The 25,687-nt window shown below is 45.2% G+C and overlaps 4 protein-coding genes and 1 long non-coding RNA gene across 5 annotated transcripts; 4 read left to right on the top strand and 1 right to left on the bottom strand.

Annotated features, from left to right (window-relative positions):
- The first annotated feature begins 765 nt into the window (after window positions 1-765).
- Window positions 766-7,626, top strand: LOC100836633. The gene is made up of 14 exons (XM_003566752.4): window positions 766-1,052; window positions 2,035-2,307; window positions 2,430-2,472; window positions 3,011-3,037; window positions 3,121-3,219; window positions 3,396-3,586; window positions 3,852-4,023; window positions 4,101-4,220; window positions 4,342-4,458; window positions 4,754-4,774; window positions 5,756-5,814; window positions 6,114-6,204; window positions 6,659-6,780; window positions 7,175-7,626. The coding sequence occupies exons 2-13, from the start codon at window positions 2,069-2,071 to the stop codon at window positions 6,734-6,736; spliced, it is 1,257 nt and encodes a 418-aa protein (XP_003566800.1). The 5' UTR covers window positions 766-1,052; window positions 2,035-2,068; the 3' UTR covers window positions 6,737-6,780; window positions 7,175-7,626.
- A 1,839-nt stretch (window positions 7,627-9,465) lies between these two features.
- LOC100823973 (FBD-associated F-box protein At4g10400) lies at window positions 9,466-11,617 on the top strand. The gene is made up of 3 exons (XM_003565582.4): window positions 9,466-10,590; window positions 10,725-10,886; window positions 10,964-11,617. Exons 1-3 carry the CDS (start codon window positions 9,589-9,591, stop codon window positions 11,360-11,362), a joined length of 1,563 nt encoding a protein of 520 aa, XP_003565630.1. The 5' UTR covers window positions 9,466-9,588; the 3' UTR covers window positions 11,363-11,617.
- Window positions 11,618-14,986: 3,369 nt separating this feature from the next.
- On the top strand, window positions 14,987-16,948 carry LOC100823669 (putative F-box protein At3g29830). Its single transcript, XM_014898803.2, has 3 exons — window positions 14,987-16,069; window positions 16,153-16,320; window positions 16,409-16,948. The coding sequence occupies exons 1-3, from the start codon at window positions 15,083-15,085 to the stop codon at window positions 16,808-16,810; spliced, it is 1,557 nt and encodes a 518-aa protein (XP_014754289.1). The 5' UTR covers window positions 14,987-15,082; the 3' UTR covers window positions 16,811-16,948.
- Window positions 16,949-17,773: 825 nt separating this feature from the next.
- On the bottom strand, window positions 17,774-18,500 carry LOC112271153. Its single transcript, XR_002964079.1, has 2 exons — window positions 18,078-18,500; window positions 17,774-18,011 (listed from the first exon to the last, which is right to left on the bottom strand). It is a non-coding gene; the product is annotated as an uncharacterized LOC112271153 (long non-coding RNA).
- Window positions 18,501-22,082: 3,582 nt separating this feature from the next.
- On the top strand, window positions 22,083-25,514 carry LOC100832637 (peroxiredoxin-2F, mitochondrial). The gene is made up of 5 exons (XM_003566744.4): window positions 22,083-22,357; window positions 22,478-22,507; window positions 23,140-23,298; window positions 23,866-23,960; window positions 25,164-25,514. The coding sequence occupies exons 1-5, from the start codon at window positions 22,163-22,165 to the stop codon at window positions 25,267-25,269; spliced, it is 585 nt and encodes a 194-aa protein (XP_003566792.1). The 5' UTR covers window positions 22,083-22,162; the 3' UTR covers window positions 25,270-25,514.
- Window positions 25,515-25,687: the final 173 nt, after the last annotated feature.

Here is a 25,687-nt window from a genome sequence, read left to right as displayed (position 1 = left end):
TTTGAGCTTTACCTCCTCTCGAAAGATACCGGTGCTGGGATCTGAGTTAATCTAGGTCAACATCACGCTGGAGATTTTAATTTACAAGGTAACAAAGAGTTTTAATAATCTATATATCGAATCACATGAGGGGATTCTTCGCCAGTCGCCACACGATTGTCATGCGGTAGAGCGCTCGAATAAATCTGATTTTGAAGTGGATCTGAAATGGGTGCTAACATGGATGAACGTCTATGAAAAGTCTAACATGCCCTTGTCACGTACTCCGTAGAGTATATACCGAGATTACCTTTTTTTCCTTGCTGGAAATAGGAGAGCTTCAGTAGTACTCACTCCAGATTATTACAGGGTCACTCACAATCAGCAGCAACGTACACACTCCGGCGAGCCATGGAGGCTGTAGCCTGTAGCAATAAAGTTTGAACTACGACTCGATCACTCGCCTTATTACCTACGTCCTGTTCTACAGAGTACTACTTCTGTTCCTAAATTTTCAATGGTTTAATACAAATTTGAATTAAAACTTAGGAACAAAAGAAGTATGTAGTATCTGGAACTGGAAGACACTTTGTATTGATTTGTCGTGATCAATAAAGCAGCGTGTGGTCTTTTCCGTAGAGAAAAGGAAAACGGTCTCAACCTGGGGCGGCTGCACGCAGTATAGCTGCGGCGTGCTCGTCTTGACCACTGCTTGACCACTGCCGCATCCTGACCCGACGCGCCTCGTAAATACTCACCTGCCAACGTACGTGCTACGGTTGAGGAGTCCAGAGGCCGCACGCGCCGGATCGTACACGTTGTCCGGGCAAAGCCGTGCCACGGCTTACGAGTGGAGGAGGCCACAGGGCCGACGAGGGCCCTAAAAAAAAAAACACTCGCGAGAACCAAAGCCATCCGCTCCGCACCGCACCGCACCACAGCAAGCGGCGGCGCAGGTGCGAGCGGAGGAGAGCGGGCCATAAAAGCGCGCCCTCTCTCGCGGCTTCGATTCCCATCTTCGCCACCTCCCCGTCTCTTCTCCTCCGACTCCAAGAGAAGGAAGAACAACTCTGGTACGAACTCGTTTCCCTCCCTCCCTCCTCCTCCTCCCCCGCCGCATCGCGAACGAATTTCCCGGCATTGCCGTGCGTTGGTTTCTCCGGCGCCGGCCTGGCGAGATTGGTTAGCAGCCTCTCGGTTTAAGGTTTCTTCTCGGCGTTCGATTCCGCTAAGGTTGGTTGTTCTCGGCGGCCACGGACGCCGGTTAGTCTGCCAGGTTTGAGACGCGAGCCGTGAGACGTACGTGTCTGTCTCGATTGGGCTCGGGTGCGTCCTCCCTCGATTGGGGCGAAGCGCCGTGGTTATAATTCCCATCTTCTTCAAGTTTCACGTAGTGCCCCTGGATCCCTACATGTTGGTGTGGTCGAAGCTGTGGTGGAGTCAGGATAGGAGGAGTTTGATTTTGTTCACGTTGTTTAGCTGTTTGTGTGGTGTGTGTGTCTTTCGTGTGGACATAGGAGGTCATTAATATCAGTAGGGAGTTTCAAGATTCCGCCAAATCTTTTCCTAAAAAAAAAAACTAATTCAATTCATGTTTGTACTGTTTGCATGCTTGCAGAAAGCAAGCTGCAACATGCGATCAGCGAATCTTCTCTCTGCTCCTCGATCTTTTCTTACCCTCTGTTCCTTTTCTCTTGAATATTCTCTGCCATACTTTTCCCTTTTATATCTTCCCCTGTTCTCTTCGTTTTAGCTCTTCATTACTCCTCTTGATTCTACATGGATGGTGATCAAGTTGCATTGCTTTTGTTCCCTATTTGAGTCAAATTCAAGATACCAGTTCAGTTTTCCTGTAGGCGTTTCAAGTAAAAAAAAAGGAATTCTTTTCTTAGCAGACGCCGGTATGGCAATATTTCATAACGGAAATAAGAAGATGCTAATTCGACCCCCTACAATTCTGGTTGTTATTCAAAATAATTCTCTTCTTATTCAAAAGTGAAGATCAAACTGACAGTCTGTTTACACTTCCCATGTTTTCTGCAATTTGTGCCTCAGGCTTGAAGGCTCAAGCGCGCACACACACACACAAATGGGTATCTTCAGTGGAACGCCTCCTCCAAGCTGCCCCTCGTCTCCACGTTGCGCACAATGGGCCCAAACCTACCTGAAGTACTGTCTGTGCAGCACGAAGGATGGTGTTGCCTTGGGTCTTGGACTGGCTAGTGTCATCAGCTGGGGTGTCGCCGAGGTGCCGCAGATCATAACAAATTACAAACAGAAGTCAACAGAAGGGCTTTCTATTGCCTTCCTAATGACCTGGATAGTTGGGTATGAAGTTTGGCATTTCCCATGTTCCTTTTTTATTACTATCACATCATGACTGTACTGGCAAATGAATATCATGTGCGATGCTCTGTCTGATGTTCTATGTTATTCTTCTGTTCATGCAGGGATTTGTTTAACCTTGCTGGCTGCTTCCTCGAACCTGCTACTGTAAGATTTATTTATTCCATAGTTTCCGAATCATTCTCAACATGATTTTTTCGCGAGGCACATGCAACAGTTAGCCACGTCATTATCCTAGGACACTAGTACTTTTCTCTCTGATTTAATGAACTATCTCACGGACACTTTATTTGGACAATTTAATGAGGTGATATTCGTGGCCATAACAAGCATCCCCACTCATTTCTGCCAGCCTGTACTATACCCTGAACCAGCAGCAAGAGCTAGAATGTTATGTTATATGTATCAAACCACCTGCTGGCACAAAATAGTTGGACATGGACATTCATACAAGAATTGCAGATTTAGTAGTTCAGGGAGAGTTCCAAATATATTTAGATAAGTTGTGTAACGATTTGATATCAGCTGTAGATAAGTCTGAGTTATGCTTGCCAATATATTACTCTAGCATTTATGTATACAACTTAATGTTCAACTGTGACAGTAGAAATTTACTCATGGGAATACATACGAACCTTTCTTTTATATGTGTCATTTAATATTTTTTGTTCTTTTTATATTGCAGCTGCCGACACAGTTCTACATGGCATTGGTAAGAGCACCATTTCCTGGATTCTTTGTTATTCAAATGTATCAGTGGTTTCTTCTAACTGAAAGCTTGACTTTGCAATGCAGCTATATACCATCACAACTGTAATTCTCACTGGACAGACACTATACTATAGCCACATCTACCACCATGTGAAGGCAACCAAAACCAGGGCAACTGGCAAGGTGATTGCTTAAAAATATGACAGATTATTATCATGTTTGCATGAATCACGTGCTGAATATGTAGGAAATAAATAATTGCTGCAGATTCAATTACAATTGTTTGGCACCTTTATCTCCTACCATTTTTCTAGACTATTTTGTCTCACTTCCTTTCGGATGATCACTTACATTTCCAGCCTCAGAAGCATCTACGTAGGGATGCTTCATTGCGTGACAAGCTTCTGGGACATAGGGATGATGAGGCACCCAGAAACAACAGTCAATCAGGTGTAACTATTCCTATTCCAAGCTCACCAATCCAGGTGAGCACAGAGGTATTCCGGCAGCGTCATGGTTCAATCAGCCCCAGCTCAGACTACTACTATGTGTAATGTTTTTGAGCTTCTTAATTTTCATTTTCGTTCAATAAATTTATTGTTCTCTTCTATTTGAATAAATATCATTGGTTTACTTATTCACATGGACTGATAGGACAATGGACTGCAGCCTAGACAATTATCTTATATTTCGAGAATAATGTACTTCTGGAATCTGAATGATGCAGTTTATACTTTTATTTTTATTTGCTGACAAAATACTGTAGCAAGCAGATAGAAGTTCAGGAGAATCTAAATCTTTGGTTGATTTTACAGGTCAGCAAGATCTCTATCAAGGAGCCCAGTTCCGATTGGAGGTGCATGGCTGGGCAACAATCGACAGACAACAAAAACTCCCCAAACGAATGACCAAAATGAATCTTTAGTGGGTGAGTTTGCTCCAGCACAATCTGCACCAGCTACTATAACAAAAAATTCCCTCTCAGTGGTACGTTAACTATTAATCCCTTTGATACTTTGTTTCCTGAGGTTGAAACTGCAAACATATTTATTGATTGAATTCAGGTACCATGGATTTCTGTTCTCTTGGGTATGTGTGTCTTGCATATTTTGGTTGGAACTGCACACAAGGAGGTTTCCAATGGAATTATCATACCTGTTGGAAGGAAGCTCTTGGCTTTAGCGGTAAGCTGTAATCGCTTAAAAGTTTCAGACCTTCGGCAGAGCATCTGGTTTACTAGGCAGTTTGCTTCTATGTTTTTTTTTGTGTTACATACTGACCTGATTAGTTCTTGTCGCACTATAGGATGATCATGCAGATTCATCCCTCAGGCATGGCAGTGGAAGTGAAATTGGGAGCTTTCTTGGTTGGGCCATGGCAATAATCTATATGGGCGGACGACTTCCCCAGATTTTCTTGAATGTAAGACAGCGAACAATTAATTTGTTTTCATCATTCTTTTGGTTACCAGATACTTGTCTGATACTTTATACTCGGTGCTTAGAACGGTACAAATAGTATTGTTTGGTGGGATGTGTTTTGACTTGTGATAGATAGGAAAGGTTTTTGTAAAATGCATTGAAGAAACATCAGTACCGTAGTTACCTAATATTACGAAACAATAGATATTGAGGTTAACCTTGAGAAATTCTTGACAGCAGTAGTGCAATATGTCATGTTCATGGTATATCTAACCTTTCTCTACTATACTATGCAGATGCAAAGAGGCCATGCTGAGGCAAGTTCGTTTCCATCATCGAAGATATTTTCCTATCTCATTTACTGCGTTAACATATTCATTCTGAAAGTTCGTTTTTTGTCTACATTTATTTTTTCACTATTAAAAAAATGCAGAAGTAGGCATTTTGCCACTGAGAGGACACTACACCTTCCATGTTAATATTTCATGAGTTTGCATCCAGTTTACATGGATACAGCTGTTAAAGCTACCACCGATATTTGTTTTCTTCGAGAAAACACAAAACGTTTTGTGTCTCAATTCATTGATAAAAGAAGAAAGAGTTATGCACAAGCCCTAAGAACTGAAACACCCCAATATACCTAAGTGCAAAACACCTCCGGGAGCAGCAACCCGAGACCCGCGCCCCTGCCTTCATGAATTTTGAAATTAATGTTCTGTGAGGTTTGAATTATATTTAGCACTAAGCCAACATCATGAATGTAGTTCAATAGTTCATATACTTAGTGAAAACATAAAAGAAATATTGGCAGTGGTCTAGTTGTTGATTGCCATATGGGAGTATGTAACTCGTGATTATTATGCAACACTTTTTTTTCCCGGGAAAACGCAATAGCATTCGTCTCGTTGTATCTCGTTGTATTGAAAAGGTGACGAGTCCAACTTAATTCTTGCATAAGACGGTTGTGTTAGTATCTTGTATTTATGCCTTAACTGAAGTTTTAATCAAGTTGGTCATTCCACGGCACAGCATTGCTGCGCCCCACTAGTTTGGAGTGTTTGGACAGACAATAACCCTGGCACCCTGCTATCCTATTTTCTGATTAGAGAGGGACGCACTATGTTAGTTTTTCACTAAACAAAAGCATTTTATTCATGTAATGAGTTAAATTTATGTGAATTGTATTTAATCGTTTGCTGTATCACATTTGCATTTACTGCATTGATCACTGTTATCTTTGATCGCTTAAATTATTGTCATATTCTGGCTAACATTTTCTGACTTGTGACTTTATTCAGGGGCTCAGTCCACTAATGTTTACCTTTGCTTTAGTGGGAAATTCAACATATGTAGGGAGGTAACCATGAACCTAACTTCATTTGCTTCATAATATTCTGTAAATTTTAGAGGCATTGGTTGTATAACAATGATTATCTTGTTTCTTTAAGGCATAAAATTTCACACAAACTTGTAGACGTGTTTGGCAGCAAAAGTTTGCAATATAATCTTGCCGTAGCAAGTGCATTCCTCCTTGCTACCTTTTGAAATTTCACACAACCAAGGACACCATCACTGTTTTTTTAAAACTTGAAACCCAACTTTAGAGTCTGTATTTTACTGTTCTCATTCTCATATATACCTTCTTTTCCAATGCAGTATACTTGTGAATAGTATGGACTGGTCAAGACTTAGACCAAATCTCCCGTGGCTTGTGGATGCTGGAGGATGTGTTTTGCTCGATTCTTTCGTATCCTTTGCAACATTTTGTACGTTGAGCATTACTGATTCATAATTATTTTTTAGAAAATGGAAGCTTTATTACCCCTGGCCTCTGCATCTAGGATGCATACAGCCTAATGTCTTACATTATTCATGACAATTTGAAACACATGACACCATGTTCTTGTTCTACAACTTAAAATAGTGTCTTCTGTGCTAACCTGGAGTCGGGAAAAAAAATGTTTGGACTGATTTTATTTTCAGATTCCTTTCTAGCCACCGTCACAGATAGCGTTAATGATTTATGAGTAAAAAAAACTTAGATACTTTAGGATGATGTGTCCTGAGATCATATGTTACTTAATTTAAAATGACTGAGACCCTTGAGTACCATAATGCCATATCACAAACTATTAATGTTCACTGAAGTTACTGAGTTGGATCAACTGTAGCACTGGGGGATCCTTAACCATATTTTACAGATTATTCTTCAGTTCCTTTATTTCCATTATCGGAAGCAAAGCGAGCCTGCTGAACTTGACAATGTGGATAAAGCTTAATGAATGGCAGAGAGAGAATATTATTTTCTTCTTCGATGAAAAAGGTTTGTTTTGCTGCCCCTGTTCTGTTCAGTTTATTAGTACATCACGTTGCACTGCCTTTGTTTTATGTGGTAAGATGAATGAAACAAAACCTGGAATGTAAGGAGACCCTGCAAGTTTTGCCTTTCTAAAGTAATTCTTCGCCCTCAGAATGCTCCTACGATGTACAAGGAAATCTGTCACTGAATTGATAGATTCTTGCAGGTCTTTGAAAAATCGTACTGCGGTTACGTAGAAATAGGATCGCGAACTTGAACCAAGTTCCTTGTTTCGGGAATTCAAAATGCCAATCTGAGAATTGGACTATGAAGGAACTTAATTGGTTTTTTTCTTCTCTTATGGACTGGCGACAGGACATGGCTTGTTGATCAATTCTGTAACATATCTATATTTCAGGCTAGCAGTCACCTCCTATTATCGTGCTCCCTCGTCTTGAAACTGCAACGGCGCATTTTTCTTGGAAGGCCATCTTACCAGGGAGCCCCTCCCTGTGCGCCGCTACAGAGATGAGGACCACACATTTTAATTGGCGTTGGACGGGCAGCAGCACCACATGGAGGAGGGCTTGTCGCCATCTTCTGTGCTAGAGAATACCGGAATGTGTTGCTTCACACTATATCCGTATATCATATGGTGAAATTGTCTTTTCATTCGTGGCATTTCTATTTTTTGGTCTTGTGTACAATCTGTTCTTGTCGTTGTATGCCGAGGTTTGAGTATATGTTGATTCTTGTCTCGATCCCGTCTTCCTGGGCTCATCTTGGCTCTGAATCTTCTTTTTGGAAGACTGAAAGATAAAATGTCCATGCTCAGTTATTTGCAGAGCAGGTATGAAGAGGACAATGCTATAGTACATGTACTCTTTTCATTTCATTTACCAAAACGTCGCACGACGTTGATGTGATGTTTACAGTGGTGAAGCACAGCCTCAGTCCCTCGGTCTCCCCGATCGTGTAAGCATGGTCTTCTTGCAATTCATTTAAAAATAGAAAATAGAGTGGGTCTGATTATAAACAAACGAGCCGAATAAAATCATACAATGCACAGCTTATTCAAAAAAAGTTGCACGAAAATCCTGACTACGAGAGTACAAAGCAAAGCCGACAAGCAATTTGCAAACGCAAAAACAAACCGCCGTCCGCTCCAACAACACCAAACAAGAAGCAACTCCTAACAGTAGAAGAAAGTAGGCAGAATTGGACTTCTTCGGCAACCGGAGCAAAGGTACAGCTCGCGCACCATGAGCCCGCGCTATTCGAAGCCGCAATCCCTGTCCAAGCCTTATCCAGCCAGATCGCAGCACATCCACCGCTGGCAAACAAGGGTTCCAAAGACAACACCTCCAAGGAGAGAACGGCTTCCGAAGCTGCCGTCGTTGCCCGGTCCAGGAAACCATATCCGAGCTTTCGCTCGGAGACACCTTGACTGCCAAGGATGGGTTGTAATGGGGATGCATGACGACGCCTTCAAGAAGGGAAATGACGTCTGTAGACGACGTCGTCGGCGCACCGGCATAATCACCGCTGAGTTTTCACCTGCAATCACCAATAACCCATCGTGAGCGGAAGGAAGCCACACAATGAGCCCAAGAAAGGACAGTTTACCAGAGCCCCCTCCACCACCGCTCCATGGCGCCAACACGACCTGCCACACGCCACAGAGTCAGATACCGACCGACCGGAATGCCACAACACCAGCAGCCACGGATCCCGGTCGTGTAAATTGCATGCATGTGTTGATGTGATCCTCAGCCTCTGTGCCTCACTTGGTCATGCTAGCAGGAGCATAGAATCTCAGGGAGAGCATAGCGCTCTTTGGACAGATGCTAGTCGAAAGTATTAGATCTGTGAAATAATTTCGTGTGAAGTTTATTATAATGAAGTGTAGCTATATCTCGGTCGCTTGATTTTTAAGCAAATGGCTTAAATCGCAATTGATGTATCAGAACCGTTGGATCATCATTATACTTTTTTTCTGTCATCGTTAGTTTTCAATCTTAAAGCACAAACATATCAAATGGTTGAGGAATCAACTTATCTTTAACTAAAAGTCATGCAACTTAGATATAGCAAAACCGTTATTTAATTCGGTTTTGCTATTGATGAGTCACCTGTTTTTTAGTTAGAGATCAATCGACATGTTAGCCATCGGATCTTAATCCACGAATAGCAAGTGGAAGATGAAAGAATATGAGCGACCCTCAGATTTTAATTCAAATGGCTATGAAACGTCGGCTGATATTTAAAACTCATTTCTTAAAAAACAGTCGACCTAGAAACAGCGACACCCTATTTTTTTTTTCTTCAGAAAGTTGCATCCGAGGCATCTTGTCTTGGAAGTAACCGCAATATATATGTCACTCTCTCGATCGAGAGTCATTCCACTTTGTGGGTGTACGGGCTACGGCTGATTGAGTGATTCAGTCACACCTTAGTCCCAATCTTGCAAGAGAAGAAGTCAAGGTGAGTGCGTATTTAGTAAGCTTTGCAATAAAATTGGACGTATAGCACGAATCCTTGCCTTGGAAGTAACCGCAATATTTCACTCTGGACACTCGTCCCACTTTGGCTGATCCTGTCAAACTTTAGATCAATCTTGCAAGAGAAGGAGACAAGGCGAGCATTTTCACGCGGCACAGGCGCACAGCTGGCTAGTAATCGCACGAGTCGTTAAGTATAAACGTCCTATGACAGCGCTCGCACAATTCCACAGCTCGCACTACTGCTACCGTGCTACGCCACTAGAGCGTCGAGACTCTGAACAATTCCACAGCGTCTACGCCCAGAGAGAAGCGAAGCGTGGACTAGTTCATGGCCGCCGGAGCGGCCGAAGATCCGCAGGACCGGCTGAGCGGGCTCCCCGACGACGTCCTCCACTCCATCATCGGCCGCGTCCCGTTCAAGCAGGCCGTCCGCACCAACGCCCTCTCCAGGAGGTGGCCACGCCTATGGCTCCACGCGCTCGCCGCCTCGGGAGTCCTCGACTTCACTGACCGCGGCTTCGTCCGATCCCAGTCGCGAGCGCATATCGTGGCCACGGTGAACCGCTGCCTCAGGGTCCGCGGCGGCGGGGCGCCCATCGACGTGCTCCGGGTGTCCCTGTGCCCTTTCGGCGCGTTCGAGCGGGACGTCGTCGGCTGGATCGCGGCCGCCTTGCGGAGGGGCGCCAGGGAGGTCGATGTGAACCTGACCCAGGGACGTGTGGAGCTTGGCGCGGCGTTCGTCAACTGCCGAACGGAGCTTGAGCTTCCAGGGGACTTGTTCTGTGCCGAGAGCTCGCTGGCCCGGCTCAGCCTCGGCCGGTGCAGCCTCTCCAACGTCCCGCCTGGCGCTCCAGGGCTCGCCGGCCTGACGTCGCTCTCCCTGACCCACGTCGACATCACGGATGACGCTGTCCGGGACACGGTCGCCTGCTGCCGGCTGCTCGAATTCCTGAGCCTGAGGAATTGCCACCTGCTGAAGTTCGTGAGGATCGCCGGCGAGAACCTTCGTGGCCTGGAGGTCGTAGGGTGCCTGGACGTGCGCCAGCTTCAGGTGGCCGCGCCCGCGCTCGAATCGTTCGCCTTCCACGGCGACATCCTCTACTTCAAATACAGAGAGGACGAGAGCCTCGAGTTCGAGCCCGTCGAGTTCATCGGCAAAGGCAACAACACCCAGACGCCGTCGGAAGCCACGCCCCTGCTGCGGGACGCGTACCTGTCCCACATTGGCTTCGGCGTATACGACGATCCTCTTCACGAGTTCGCATTCTCAAACTTGATGGAGAAGGTTGCGCATGCCAAGATTTTGACAATTTGCTCCGTGGGGTTGCTGGTACGTTCCGAGTACCCATCGATCTCATCAATTATTGTGATAAAGATTAATGGCGAATACAATCTTGCCTAATTAACAGTGTAATTAAATTTACAACGCAATGTATTGATCAGTAAGTGCTAATCATCTGTCAGCACATTGAAGAAACGTGCAATTTCTATGAGCTCATGATAGATACTCCGAACCTACAAGAGCTGCAGCTGCTCATGGACTCCATGGACGACGACGATGTCACTCGCATCTCCGGCTTCTTCCATCCCACCCCTCCGCCGCTCCTCGAGCGCCTCTTCATCCGGGTAATTAAGAATCCTGATGTTATAACCCACTTCTTTTTCCACCTCATGACCGGCCAATTCCCGAATCAAACCTGCAGCTCCCAGCTGCCGCTTGCGAGCACACAAACAGCGGCGGCGCGACGGCCATTGGCAATGACGAAGACATTGTTCTGGACTTCGAGATCGCTCTCGACCACCTGACGTTCATCAAGCTGGTCAACTTCCGGGGGACGAGGCGCGAGATGCGGCTTCTCAGGTTCGTCCTGCGGCGAGCTCCTATCCTGGAGCACGTAGTGCTCCTCACTCCAGAAGAAGAGGGAAGAGCTTTGCGTCCAGGAGACGACGACCAGAATCAGCAACTCCTTAAGATCGTCCAAGAGCATGTGTCGGAGATTGGAAAGGCGTTTCTCTGGCGGGAAGCCCACGTCGTGGTGTGCCGGCCGCGAGAGGACTGCAGCCGGAGCCCTGCACACACCAAGTACTACCACGATGACTAGGCAGTCATTTTGAACTTTGAAGGAGATTCTACTGGTCGCAAGAATAACATAACGTCGTGATGCTGCCACGCTGGTAGCGGATCTTCTAACTGATACAGACGTCTAAGTATTGTACTCCTCTGATTCTAAATTCTTGATTTAAATTTGTCCAAATACGGATGTATCTATTCTTAAAAAGCGTCTAGATACATGTAACATTTCGACAACAATTTAAGATCGAAGGGAGCAGTTTTTAAGTCTTGCCCCATTTTGTTAGCTGGTTTGTACATCTAAGCTTTTGAACGTCGCCTAAATAAAATTTGAAATCAAATTAAGGTATGGTGTCACCAAAGTTTGTTAATTAATGAGAAAAGTATATGTTTTAGTCCCCCAACTTGTCAAAAAGTATGCAAATTAATGGTATCTCAACTGCTTTCCGTATAAGTTTTGCCCCTCGTATATCTAAATCGGACAACAATGGTCCCTCCCCATGCAAAGTGGTTATAGTACTGCTGATGTATCATAGTTTTGGCCTCAAAATATCGCACTATTTAGGTTTTTTCTTTCTTTTAGCGGAAACAAATTGAGTCGAGGGATAACACGAAAATTTGGCAGCCTAACATGAGAAATGCTAGAACCATAACCATTATATGATGGCACTAATACTGTTTTGGATGGAGCCATAGACCATTGGTGTCCGATTTCAACAGTTAAGGGATAAAAAGTATACGGAAAAAAGTTGATGGATTATTTGCGTATTTTTCGACAAGTCGAGGGACTAAAAATATACTTTTTCTCTTAATTGTATATAATTCTCATCAATTGAGAAGCACCTCTGTTGAAGTTGTGATCCAAATTCATTGAGAAGGCATTCTCAGGACAGGAACTTCCAGGCTTCCAGCCTACTTCTGGTTGCACGGAACTTCCGCCCAACATCCGGCAATTGCGGAAGTTGGTCCGGAACAAGGCCGGAACTTCCGGTGTCCCCGATACGGATCTATTTTGACATAATTTTCCTATTTTATGTACCCCTTGTAAGCCCCCGTTTTGGGATGAGTTGCATCTGTGAAATATCACCGTCGTTGTGTAAACACTCCCCATATAGTTAAGTTTCGATGGCTAACGCCCGTGGTTTTTCCACTCGTTGTTTGAGAGGTTTTTTCACATTAAATCTGTGTGTCCTTGTGCTGTGATTTCTTTTTGTTTTGCTTGCCGCGTTTATAACAACCTCTTGGTGTGATGGTCGAGTTGTGGGTGAATGACTCCACTCACCATAGTTGAAATCTTGTGCTCACATTTATGTTGTAAGAATTTTGCTTACAGTCTCTCCATAAAAAAAACAATTCTCATCAATTCGTGAATTTTGTAGTGCCATAGGCTGTAGGGGTGGGCCCAAATCAAAGGCAAGGAAAAAGCTCACACTGTGTTTGGATGTAGATATTGAAGCACATAACTGGGAATTGGAATTGTCATGGCTTCAATTCTGATGTTCGGGAATTCGATCTCAATTCCGAACGGCATCGACGCAGTGCGCCCGCTTCGTTAGGCAATTCAGATCTCTCTCCCTCTGTATTCGGCAGAATTCATTCCGGGCTCAATCCCGCAAGTCACTTACCGGTTCAGCCTACCGCAAGAAAATAAAACATAGAGCACATCGGGAGGACGCGCGAGCAGGTGGATCTCCGGCGCCACTCCTTCCCCTGCATGCGGCTCAATTCAGCCCGACATCTGCATCTTCTTAGTTATTGTTGCGTGATGATGCATGCTATTTGCTGCAGAATTCATCCGATTCATCTTGTGGTTCACAGTGTAGTTAGGCGTGCGGTGATTTGTGAACCATGTACACTAGGTAGCCGCAGATCGACACAACAACATTGTCCTGTGCCGCTGCGGCGCCCAACTCCTCCACATCTCTCGATCAAATGTGTTGTTGTTGTTGCTGCTGCTGTTGTTCTATTACATCGTATTGTTTTATGATTTGCGTGTCGCACTAAATTCTAAGTGGGACAAATTGATTGTTGAGGAATGCTGACTATATGAAACTGTAGAGATGCGTGTATAAAAGGATAGTATGTACGACAAACTGTCAAGTAGGCGTAATTAACTTGACAAGTAGACACAGTTAACCCGGCAAGTAGGCACGGTTAATCCGACAAGTAGGTTTAGTTATCCTGCCAAGTAAGCACAATTAATCTGGCAAGTAACCATAAATAATGCCTACTTGTTATTGAATGTCGATCGATAAGTGAGTGAACTCAAAACTAGACATAGCTAACCTCACAAGTAGACATGGCAAGTAGGTATAATTAACCTGTCAATTATGTCAAGTAGGCAAGGCTAACCTAGCAAGTAGGCATGCTTAACCTGGCAACTATGCATGGCTAACATGGCAAGTAGGCATGATTAACCTAGCAAGTAGGCATTGCTAACCTGGCAATTATGCATAGTTAATCTGGCAAGTAAGCACTGCTAACCTGACAATTATGCATAGTTAACCTGACAATTATGCATATCAAATAGGCATAGGTAAACCTGGCAAGTAGGCATAGTTAACCTGGCAATTATGCATAGTTAATCTGGCAAATAGGTATTGCTCATTGGCAAGTAGGCATAACAAACCTAGCGAGTAGACATAGCTAACCTGGCAATTACGCATGTCAAGTAGACATAGTTAGCTTGGCAAGTAGACACAATTAACATGGCAGATGGGCGTAGATAAACTGGCAACTAGGTATGAATAAGCCGGTAAGTACGCCCGTGCAATCTGGCAAGTAGGTACAACTAACATGGCAAGTATACACAATTAACTTGGCAAGTTGGTGTGGACATGCCGATAAGTAGGTCTGGATACACTGACAAATAGTATTGCTATAGGTATGAACAACTAAACTGGCGCGTAGGCATCATAAGCTGACAAGTCGGTACGTAAGCATGTATAAATGGTAGTATATATAAATAAACCGACAAAAAGACGCTGCTTTTTTCGAAGGTCTCCTGTGTCATGGTTAATTATCTACTTCTGCATATTAGAACCGGTCAAATCTTTTAGTAGAAAAAAAAAGAAACACCGAGCGGTTGGGACATGGGCTGGTGGCGCTTGCCGGCTCTCAGATGGGCTTGACCGTTTGATGGGTTGGCGAGCTCCTCCTGCTCACGTAGAGCTTAGATACCGTAGGAAACGTGGGCGCGCGAGAGAAGCGGAGACGCGGGACGCACTGCGCGTGCACGGGCAGCAAGCGGGGCGCCGCTGGGACGTCTTGCGTGGGAACGCCGCTGTGTAGTTTAGTCCTAGAATACTCGATGCATAGACTTGTTATGTTAGGGTTTTTTTTCGGTGCCTGGTTTTTGATTGTACAATACGTGAGTTTGAATTTGTAAACTCCCGCTAGTACTAAACTTTGTAATAAAATTGGACGTATAGATCGCTGGATGAGGAAATAGCACGCATCCTTGCCTTGGAAGTAACCGCAATATTTCACTCTGGACACTCGTCCCGCTTTGGCTGATCCTGTCGAACTTTAGGATCAATCTTGCAAGAGAAGGAGACAAGGCGAGTAAGCATTTTCAGGCGGCACAGCTGGCTAGTCATCGCGCGAATCGTCAAGTATAAACTTCCTATGACAGCGCTCGCACAATTCCACAGCTCGCACTACTGCTACCGTGCTACGCCACTAGAGCGTCGAGACTCTGAAAAGTCAAACCTCGTCTACGCCCAGAGAGAAGCGAAGCGTGGACTAGTTCATGGCCGCCGGAGCGGCCGAAGAGCCGCAGGACCGGCTGAGCGGGCTCCCCGACGACGTCCTCCACTCCATCATCGGCCGCGTCCCGTTCAAGCAGGCCGTCCGCACCAACGCCCTCTCCAGGAGGTGGCCACGCCTATGGCTCCACGCGCTCGCCGCCTCCGGGGTTCTCGACTTCACCGACCGCGGCTTCGTCCGCTCCAAGTCGCGGGGGCAGATCGTGGCCATGGTGAACCGCTGCCTCAGGGTCCGCGGCGGCGGGGCGCCCATCGACGTGCTCCGCGTGTCCCTGTGCCCGTTCGGTGCGTTCGAGCGCGACGTCGTCGGCTGGATCGCGGCCGCCATCCGGAGAGGCGCCAGGGAGGTCGATGTGAACCTGACTCTTGATGCCGCGTTGACCGTTGTCAACTGCCGCGCGGATCAGCTGGAGCTTCCAGGGGACCTCTTCTATGGCGAGAGCTCGCTGGCGCGGCTCAGCCTCGGCCGCTGCAGCCTCCGCAACGTCCCGGCCGGCGGTCCGGCGCTCGTCGGCCTGACGTCGCTCTCCCTCACCCGTGTCGACATCACGGACGACGCTGTCCGGGACACGGTCGCCTGCTGCCGGCTGCTTGAGTTCTTGAGCCTGAGGAATTGCCACGTGCTGAAGTTCGTGAGGATCGCCGGCGAGAAGCTGCGTGGCCTGGAGGTCGTGGGATGCCTGGACGTGCGCCAGCTGCAGGTGGCCGCGCCCGCGCTCGAATCGTTCGCCTTCCACGGCGATATCCTCTGCTTCGGAGAAGACGACGGATTTGAGTTCGAGCCCGTCGAGTTCATCGGCAAAGGCAACACCAGGACGCCGTCGGAGGCCACGCCCGAGCTGCGGGACGCCTACCTGTCCCACATTGGCTTCGGCGAATACGACGAACTTATTCACCAGTACGCTTACTCAACCTTGATGCAGATGGTCGCGCATGCCAAGATTTTGACAATTTGCTCCGTGGGCTTGCTGGTACGTACGAGTGTACGACATATAATCCAAACTTGTTCCAAGTACCTACCGATCGACCTCCGTACTAATTAATTATTCGTCAGCACATCGAAGAAGAGCGCGGTTTCATTGAACACATGATGGACCCTCCTAACCTACAACTACAAGAGCTGCAGCTGCTCATGGACTCCATGGGCGACGACGTTGTCACCGGCTTCTCCAGCTTCTTCCAGCTCACTGCTCCGCCACTCCTCGAGCGGCTCTTCATCCGGGTAACTAAGCATCCTGCATGATGTTATGACTCTCTACTTCCACCTCATGCATGATGCTGCCCCTAAATTCCTGAATCGAACTTTGCAGTTCCCAGCCGCTTGCAACGATACAGAGGAATCCAGCGGCGGCATGATGTCCATTGGCGAGGACGAAGACATTGTTCTGGACTTCGAGATCGCTCTCGACCACCTGACGTTCTTCAAGATGGTGAACTTCCGGGGGATGAGGCATGAGATGCGGCTGCTCAGGTTCGTCCTGCGGCGGGCTCCAGTCCTGGAGCAGCTAGTGCTCGTTGTCCCAAAAGAAGAGGGAAGAACGAATCTGGGTCTGGGTCACGATGACCAGAAGCAGCTCCTTAAGATCGTTCAAGAGAATGTGTCGGAGATTGGAAAGGCCTTTCTCTGGCGGGAACCCCACGTCGTGGTGTGCCGGCCAAGAGAGGACTGCAGCCGGAGCCCTGCACACACCAAGTACTATCACGATGACTAGGCAATTAGGCATTAGTCATTTTGAACTTGTCTTTTGAAAAGTGGTCATATGTTACTCAGCTAAAGTTGTTTTAAGGTTACGCATAATCTGGTACATCGATAAAATATGGTTGTGTGCATAATTTTGATGCAGATGACAGGGATTGAACAAGTTTTTCGAAGAAAAAGAAAACATAATCCGGTACATCGCACAGAAGTTAGTTCGCAGCCTTATTACTAGAATCGGCCGATTTTGTTAAGCTTTAAGGGTTTGCCTACCTCTAAGTGGACTGAGAAAGAGAGTTTCTCAGTCGATGGATGTATGCAGCCGGTGTTGTGTGCGCGCGTATTGTGTATTTTTTCTTTGATCACCATTTGTTGGGGAATTATCGTCTGAAAATTTGCATATAAAACTTCACTTGCAATTTATAAATTTAAAAATTGCAAGTGAAATCTGGTAGTTGTTCCTTTTGTTGCCTTTTTCCTTCCTCACTTTTAAAAGTAAATTATGGTGTAATTGTAAAAAATTAAAGTCGCAATCCCATGCGACGGAGAAAATTGCAGTTGCAATACCATGCGAAGGATTGCAACCCCATGCGATAGGAAAATATACGGGCGCAACTGAAAAAAATTGCAGTTGCAACCCGCACGCTGCCGGAAAAAGATTAGGTTAGTGCAAAAGTATATATTTTGTGTAATATTAATTTAGCATGCAACTTACTCTCTTAACTAGTGTTACATATGAAAAAAAGAAGACAAAATAGAAGGTATAATGAAACAAAAAATAAAACAAAAATCAACACTACTACAAAAACGGTTATCAGTAACGGTCGAAAAAGTATATTAGTAACGGGCCGCCCGCCCGTCACTACTACCCGTGACTGATGTGTACCACATCAGTGGCGGGCATCCCACCCGTTACTGATGTTAGACACATCAGTGGCGGGCAGCAAGTGAGCAACCGACACTGATATGAGTTTTGCCAAAATAAAAAAAAAGCAGGCCACAAGCCTGCATCTTCTATTCAATAATCACAAATCAAACAAATTAATCTAATGAAACAACAAATCCGGCTGCGTACAATCACAGTACAATCTAAAACAACAAATCACAATACAATCTAAATCAGCAAATCACTAGAACCCGTGGCTTTGGCGGCTCATCTCCATAGCGGCAGCGGGAACCCGCGGGCTTTGTCTCCTCGGCGGCGGCGCCCTCGGCGACTGCAGTAGGAGGGGAGAGAGTGAGAGGGAGAGATCGAGAGAAGGGAGCGAGGGAGAGAGACATACCTTAACCCGTGAGTTTACCGACGACGAGCTCCTCCTCTCCACCCGCGAGTTCACCGACGACAAGCTCCTCCTCTCCACCGGCGGTTGGTGGCCACCATATGTGTGTGAGAGAGAGAGAGTGAGGGAGGGAGAGAACAGAGGGGAAAGGGAGAGCAGAGAGCAGGGAGAACGTACCTGCGGTGTGCAGCGGCGATTTGGTCGCCGGATCCGGCGACGAGCTGACGGGAGGCTGCACCCGCGCCCTCCTCCGCGGCGGCTGCGGCAAGAACCGGGGGCTGCACCGACGCCCTCCTGCCCGGCGGCGTCGGCCGGGACCCGAGGTGGCGCCCTATCCCTCGGGATGGAGGCACGCACAAAAGAGAGAAGAGAGGGAGGAGGGAGAAGGAGAGGCAGAGATGGATCCGGCGGCGGCGGCCCGACGGGGCGCGGTCATGGGAGACTGGATCTGCCACCTTCGGTTCAGGGAGGAAGCCGGGGAGGGACGGAGGACTCGTGGTCGGCTGGATGGAGAGGTTGCAGCAGGCTAGGGGCTAGGGGCGGCCTGATCCGCGGCAGCGGGGCAGTTGCTAGCGGGGATGGATCCAGCTGGATGGAGTTGGAGGAGGGCGGTGCAGCGGCTGCTCCTTGGCGGCATGGCGGGGTCCGACATTGGAGGAGGCCGGTGCAGAGGCGGGCTGCAGATCCTTGGCGGCGGCTCCTTGGTGGCATGGACATCGGGCCAGAGGAGATCAGGTGGAGATGGTGCTGTGCTGTATAGGGGGGTGAGAGAGAGGAAAGGAGGAGGAGAGAAAGAAGCCACAGGCAGGATTGGGATGGAAGGAAGGAGATAAGGAGAGAGAGAGAGAGGGGATGGTGCTGTACATGTCATCGATCCGTGACTGTTGCCTTTCCATCAATAACGTGCGAGCCCTCGGATCAATCGTTTTTTCTTTCAGTTTCCAGCGAGCACACATTAGTAACAGGTGATGCTGTTAAAACCGCCACTGGTGCCCCACTTTTGCATTTAGAAAATAGAAAAATATTTGTTTAAACAAAAACGTTGTACACCTATTTGACAACATTGTTTGATACGGAGAGATGCACCTATGTGCAAAAAATTGATTCATTATCGTGATCTATGACGTCCAAATGGAAATGACGTACAAATCATTTTTATAACCAAAATTTTGTAAACCTCTATGCCAATATAGTTTGTCATGACAAGATGCACATATTTTGAACCTAACAATTGTAAGGATTTTTGTTAATATTATTTGTCATGGAAATACGCACCTTTGTGCAAAATATGGACACATTACCATGAACTGTGGCATAGAAATAGACACACTTTGGTCATTTGGCTTAAATAAAACATAAAGTTCAACTATGGGAAATAACAAGATATAATGAAGAATACTTTTTTTAATAAATTTATTTGGCAACCCTTTTTGGCATGGTAATATACACCTATATGCAAAAAATAGATACATTATCATGAATTAGGACATGGAAATGGACAAAACTTTGATTATTTGGCTTAAACCATACACTCAACTGTGGAAAACTACAAAATTGTACTAACAAGTCATTCTTCAAATGTTAACATATGATATTATTATTATACCATCATGTTAATCAAGAAAAACTAAGACTATAGCAAAAAGAATCACATTTTTCCGATTTTTTATGAATTAGTTATGATTTTTTTCTAGGCCCGCCACTAATGTGTGGTTTTCTGAATTTTGTTATTTTTCGCATTGAACAATTAGTGACGGGCCTTCCGGGGCACGGTGGAAGCGACCGTCACTGATGTTGGTCATCAGTGACGGGCACGAAAGGCCCGTCACTGATGTCTCGTCACATATACACCGTTTTGTAGTAGTGCAAGCAAAAGAAGAAAATCAGTGACGGGCACGAAAGGTCCGTCACTGATGTCTCGTCACATATGCACCGTTTTGTAGTAGTGCAAGCAAAAGAAGAAAAATGAAAAAAAAAACAGATAAAAGGACTGCGACGCACGTAGTCGAACCCAGGACCTCTGAAAATGGCTGCCCGCGCTGGACCACTAGCCAGCCAAGAAAAAGTTTGAAGGGCCGGTTGTTTCTTTATTTAACGTCGGACGTCTTTGCACGAATCTTGACGCAGATCTGACGGACCACGCCGTCGACTGAGAAAATCAAATTATCAGGCGACTGCTCCTTAGCAAATCCGTTTTATTTTCTAGGAAAGATGGATATTATTATATCAGAAATGTTACCAGTGTTGACAAAGCTCCGTGAGAAGAAAACTTCCCAATTCTGAATTTACTATTTCTTCCGTTTCATATTAAGTTTCGCTACTTTATCTAAATACACATATATCTAGACAAAGTTTTAGTGCGTATATGCATGCTTATCTAGATAAAGTTGCGATGCTCAATATGAGATGAAAGAAGGAGCACTAAAGAGCGTCACGTACTATGTCGTTTTGAACTGACTTAATTATTTTCTACGTGAAGTACTTTTATATGAACGAGCACGGTGTCCAAACACAAATGTGCAACTTCCAATAGTTTGTTAGTTTATAGGTACATCAAACACTCCATTGACTTTATTATGGGGTTTGCACTATTTTCTCTGTCAGATATTATCTTTTTTTTTCAACACAATGCAACAGGTGACTACCGAAGATACAGTAGACAAAACATATGTGAAAAAAGTAAATAAACATGAACATTTTAACTGGTTATTTTGCAGACACACGAGCATCGTGTGGTCAAATGTTTAAAAGTTACATTGACGCTAACCGTTGGATGGTTATTTTTCAGCTTAGAAATACTACTTGATTTTTCTTACCCAAATCTCTTTGGCCCATTTCCCTTCTCTTTCATGTCTAGCGTGGCGAACCAGAGTAGAGTTGGTGGTACCGCGGAGGCGGAGACAAGGTGAAAAGCTAGGGTGGAGGGTTTCACTAGATTGGAGGGTTTAGAGGAACCACCTATAGTTCAACGACAACGAGGAAATGGAGAAGGGTGACGAGATAGGAGTCATGAGATATGGGGTCTAGAGAAAAATGCCTAATCCGACGGCATATGGAGGCACGTGTAAGATATGGGTGTATTGTTTTACAATCCGAGCCTGTAGAAGAAATGTCTAATTTACTGACAATGTGGAGACGGTTACGAGCTAGGAGTTATGAGTTGAGTTAGGGTGGGATGTTTCACTGGAGAAGGAAGTGGTAGAGGATATGCTTAATTCGCCGACGACATAGAGGTAGATATGAGTTAGGAGTTATGAGTTAACAGTGAGAGATTGCATCGAAGTTGATGGTTCAGAGGAAATGCCTAATTCGACAACATTGTGGAGGTGGAGACAAGATGAGTTAAAGCTAGTGGTTATGAGTTAGAGCAAGGGGTTTCATCGTAGTTGAGAGGATAGATGCAATGATTAATTAAACCGACTTCGTTGCGGATAAAGAGACGAGTTAGGAGTTACGTAAGGATTTGAAGTCAGGGGAGAGACAGAAAACAAGGGCAAGAGACTTTATCCAAGTTAATGCACTTGCTAGGAAACGGTTCATCCAATGACCATGACATGACCATGCTGCTAAAATCAGATACCAAATTTCTCCGCTGTCGTCATTTTAGTTCACGACAACGAATCGGAGGTATTCCCTCTGATTCTAAATTCTTGACTCAAATTTGTCCAAATATGGATGTATCTATTCTTAAAAGACGTCTAGATACATGTCATATTTTGACAATAATATAGGATAGGAAGGAGTAGTATTTTATATTGACAGATGGGAAAACAGTTGATCTATATGGTCTATTTCGGTTGCACCATTCCCGACAGGTAATGGAGTGGATGGGTTGGAAATTAAAGTAAATTTGATCCATTCCCCGTTGATCCCCGCCGGGAATGGTAGATCCGAACGGGCCCAAATGGACAGTCCTGTTTATCCGGAGTTCTCTAGCTGGGCCGTGCGCGTGCGCCTTCTGAGTTCTGACGTCTCAAGCGCCGCTGCGGCAGCAAAACGAACCTGATCCAGCGAGCAGGCCAGCACGGTACCTACCTACTTCCTGTTTTCTGGGAGAGGGAGAGAGAGAGTAGAGGATCAAAAGGGCGATGGCGTCGGCACTGGCGAGGAGGGCGAGGGGCTCCCCGGCGGCGGCGGCGCTGTGGGCCGCGGCGAGGGGCTTCGCATCGGTGGGCTCCGACATCGTCTCGGCGGCGCCCGGCGTGTCGCTGCAGAAGGCGCGGTCCTGGGACGAGGGCGTCGCCACCAAGTTCTCCACCACCCCTCTCAAGGACATCTTCCATGTACGCTGCTGCCTCTGCTATACTCTCCCCCTGTTTGGCTGTTTCCCCTGCTGCTGCTGCTGCTACCATCACCGCGCCCTGTCATCTGACCTCTTCGCGTTTCCTTGTGTCTGCTTGCAGGGGAAGAAAGTGGTCATCTTCGGATTGCCGGTAAGCGCTCTCTCCTACCAAATTCGTTGTTGTCTGCTAGCTTCCCATCATGTGTGCTGGGCCATTTTGGATCCCCGATGAGATTTCACGCCAATTGGAACTAGTCCTGAATTTGCAGTAGGGTTTCTGCGAATTGGTGTGCTTGAGATTTTTGCGGACCTGCCTTCTTGTGCCGACCAAAGACATGTTTCTTTTACCATTGTCGATTTCTGAGGGGTATGAGTTTGATTCTACTGTACTAGACATGATCTTTAGTCTTTCCTGTCTAGGATTTGACAGTAAGGTGCTGCAGCTAATTGAGGAATTCAGTGCAATCTGGTCACACTGTTACCCAAACTGTTTCATGTAAACAACCGCATGTGTCTCTAATTGAACTGGAGTATAATTTCAGACCTCGGTTATGCCTGCCGATTGGGCATTGCTATTGATAATTTGAAATTTCTAGGCAATTTCTGCCTGCATCCATTGGGTCGTAAAATTGTTCCATTGATGGTATTCTTTTCCTGCCTTTTCCATCTCATTGATAATTATATGTTCTAGACTCAATCGCTTCCAAAAAGATTTATTGGTCATATAGTTTTTTAAGAGGAACCGGTTATATAGTTCACAAACATCTTTCTTATATATTTCAGGGTGCATATACAGGAGTATGTTCGCAGTCTCATGTTCCTAGTTACAAGAACAACATTGATAAGTTGAAAGCAAAAGGGATCGACTCAGTTATATGTGTAGCTGTAAATGATCCATATGTGCTGAATGGATGGGCAGAAAAGCTACAGGCAAAAGATGCAGTGAGTAACTACACTTTACTTTTGTTGGAAATGTAGTTTTAGCACAGAATCGCGAACATAGTACAGGTATAATAATGTACATATCCTGATATCCAAGTAATGGCCCATGAGAGATTGGACCATCTGCCTTCTAATCACAACATTGATGCTTCAAGTTACTATACACCCTCGGTCCCTACCCACAGTAATCCTAAATGATGGATAGTTTTCGTGTATTTCTACTTACCCTTCTGCTGGTTTCGTTTGTGAGGCACATTGTGCTCATTCCGAAGCTTGCATTGAGCTTTTTCACCATGGCCTATAAAATTGCATTGTGCAAATTTAGCTCACATCTCTCATTTGTTCACTTGAATTTATATGTGTTCTATGTTCTGAATGTTCAATCTGGATTTTTTAAGATAATAAGGGTCTGAAACATGTTCATTGTGTGCATGCCAGGCTAGATGGTTATTGCATGTAGAGGTCCCATGGAGTCACATACTATTTATGTTAACTTGCTCTTGAATAAAAATCATGCAAAAATTTATATTTTAATCATCTGCCATGATTTTGGAATTGTATTATCAGATTGAATTTTATGGTGACCTTGACGGGAGTTTCCACAAAAGCTTGGATTTGGAAATAGATCTCTCTGCTGCTTTGCTTGGCCGTCGCTCCCACAGGTATTTCTACATTTGCCGACTCTTGAACTATTCTTAAAACTGCGATCTTTGTAATAAAATTGAACTTAACTGACGTATGATATAAATGTAGTCAGTTACATATAACTCTACCTTTGTGTATGTACTTGCAATGCTACCTCTCTTACTGCTGAACTTTTGGTTAGTTGGTTATGTGGTTTTATGACTTCATCATGTAGGCATTTTTATGTAAACGGATATATTATGCCCCGATTTGATTACCATGATATTATGGGGGTTAAATTGGAACTATGCATCTATCGAAAGGATCTTATGCTGTTTCTGGTTGATATTCTTCAGTTTCTGGTAGCTTGCCTTAAGCCAAGATGCAATGGCTGTGTCGCAAAGTCAAGGGGATTGGTGATCACGCCATTCATGTAGGGGAAATGCTAGATTTTGATTACTTTGATGATTGGATGACACACAGTATTGTTAATTTACTCTGGTGTTGAACTGTCATGATTACAAATAAACCCACTGATTAGATCATCCATCTTGCCACGAACTACTAGTCAAGAATCAGGTCTTCCTTTGTTTTCCCATGAACTTTGCTGTTATTCTGGGAAATGGTCACTTCAAGGACTCCCTTAGATGAGTCACGTCCAAATCCTTTTTCGGAGCAAGATTTGCTATAATAATTCTATTAAAGTGTGAACATATAGCAAGTCAGCAAGTTGCATATATGGATAACATGACGGTGCCAAGGTGTGTATATTGCTGTGTTTGGTTCTGGCAGACTAGAACATGCATGCTTCAGCAGCATCCAGCTGTTCCAACTCTCCCGAGTGAGAATTTTAATTGAAATTCTTAGCCACCATTCAGTAATATTTCATGTTTAATTGTTTATCTTTGTCGCTCAGAATGCGACCACTTACTAAGGCCATCTTCAGCATCACATCACTATTCGATTGCTCCCTTTCATAGTTAATTAAAATGTTGGTCGAAGTACTTGTCTGCTGCCCTGCAAAATAATTGTGTGCACTTCACTAGGTCTGAAGTAGTAGGTAGTACCCACCAGGGGACTCCTGCTGTAGTGACTACTACTTGTAGACTGCAGCATGTCTCATCTCCCATCAGGCACTTGTGAAATATACCCAGTTCTAGTGTTCATGATGCAGAGTGGGGTACAGATAACTGATTGATAGGTTTTCTGATTTTGTTTAAAACCCTGGAATCGTTTTTTAGGTGGTCAGCCTTCGTTGACGACGGGAAGATCAAGGCTTTTAACGTCGAGAAAGCCCCTTCGGATTTCAAGGTTTCTGGTGCGGAGGTGATCTTGGAACAAATTTGAGCTACCCAATGAAGTTCTGTTCTCTCTAGTTTGCTCATGCAGCAGCCCACAGCACGAATAAATGATAACTCGGATCTCGAGCACGCGTGTAAAGATTTTGTTAAATGTTGTGCGGCTTCCTGAAGGATCATTTTTCTGTTACAGAACTTCCAGAGTGATGATTTTCTGATACACATGAATGAATGGATCGCCTCCTACGTGACAACTATTTTTCCCGTTTGTTGACTACGACATCTTATTTTTTTTGTTGTAGGTGCTGTAAGGGTCCTGGACGCTTTGACTTTTGATTCTAAATTTTTGCCAAGTTCTTCTAGGGAATGTCTATTCAGGCCTTCACTGTTTTTCAGTTGGCCAACAGTCAAATTTCATCACCACATAATAACAATATAATGCATCAGTGAGTAAATAAGTAGTACTA

This window comes from Brachypodium distachyon, chromosome 2 (assembly GCF_000005505.3).
Source record: "Brachypodium distachyon strain Bd21 chromosome 2, Brachypodium_distachyon_v3.0, whole genome shotgun sequence".
Lineage (NCBI taxonomy): Eukaryota > Viridiplantae > Streptophyta > Magnoliopsida > Poales > Poaceae > Brachypodium > Brachypodium distachyon.
This window is presented reverse-complemented; position numbering and strand designations above follow the sequence as displayed.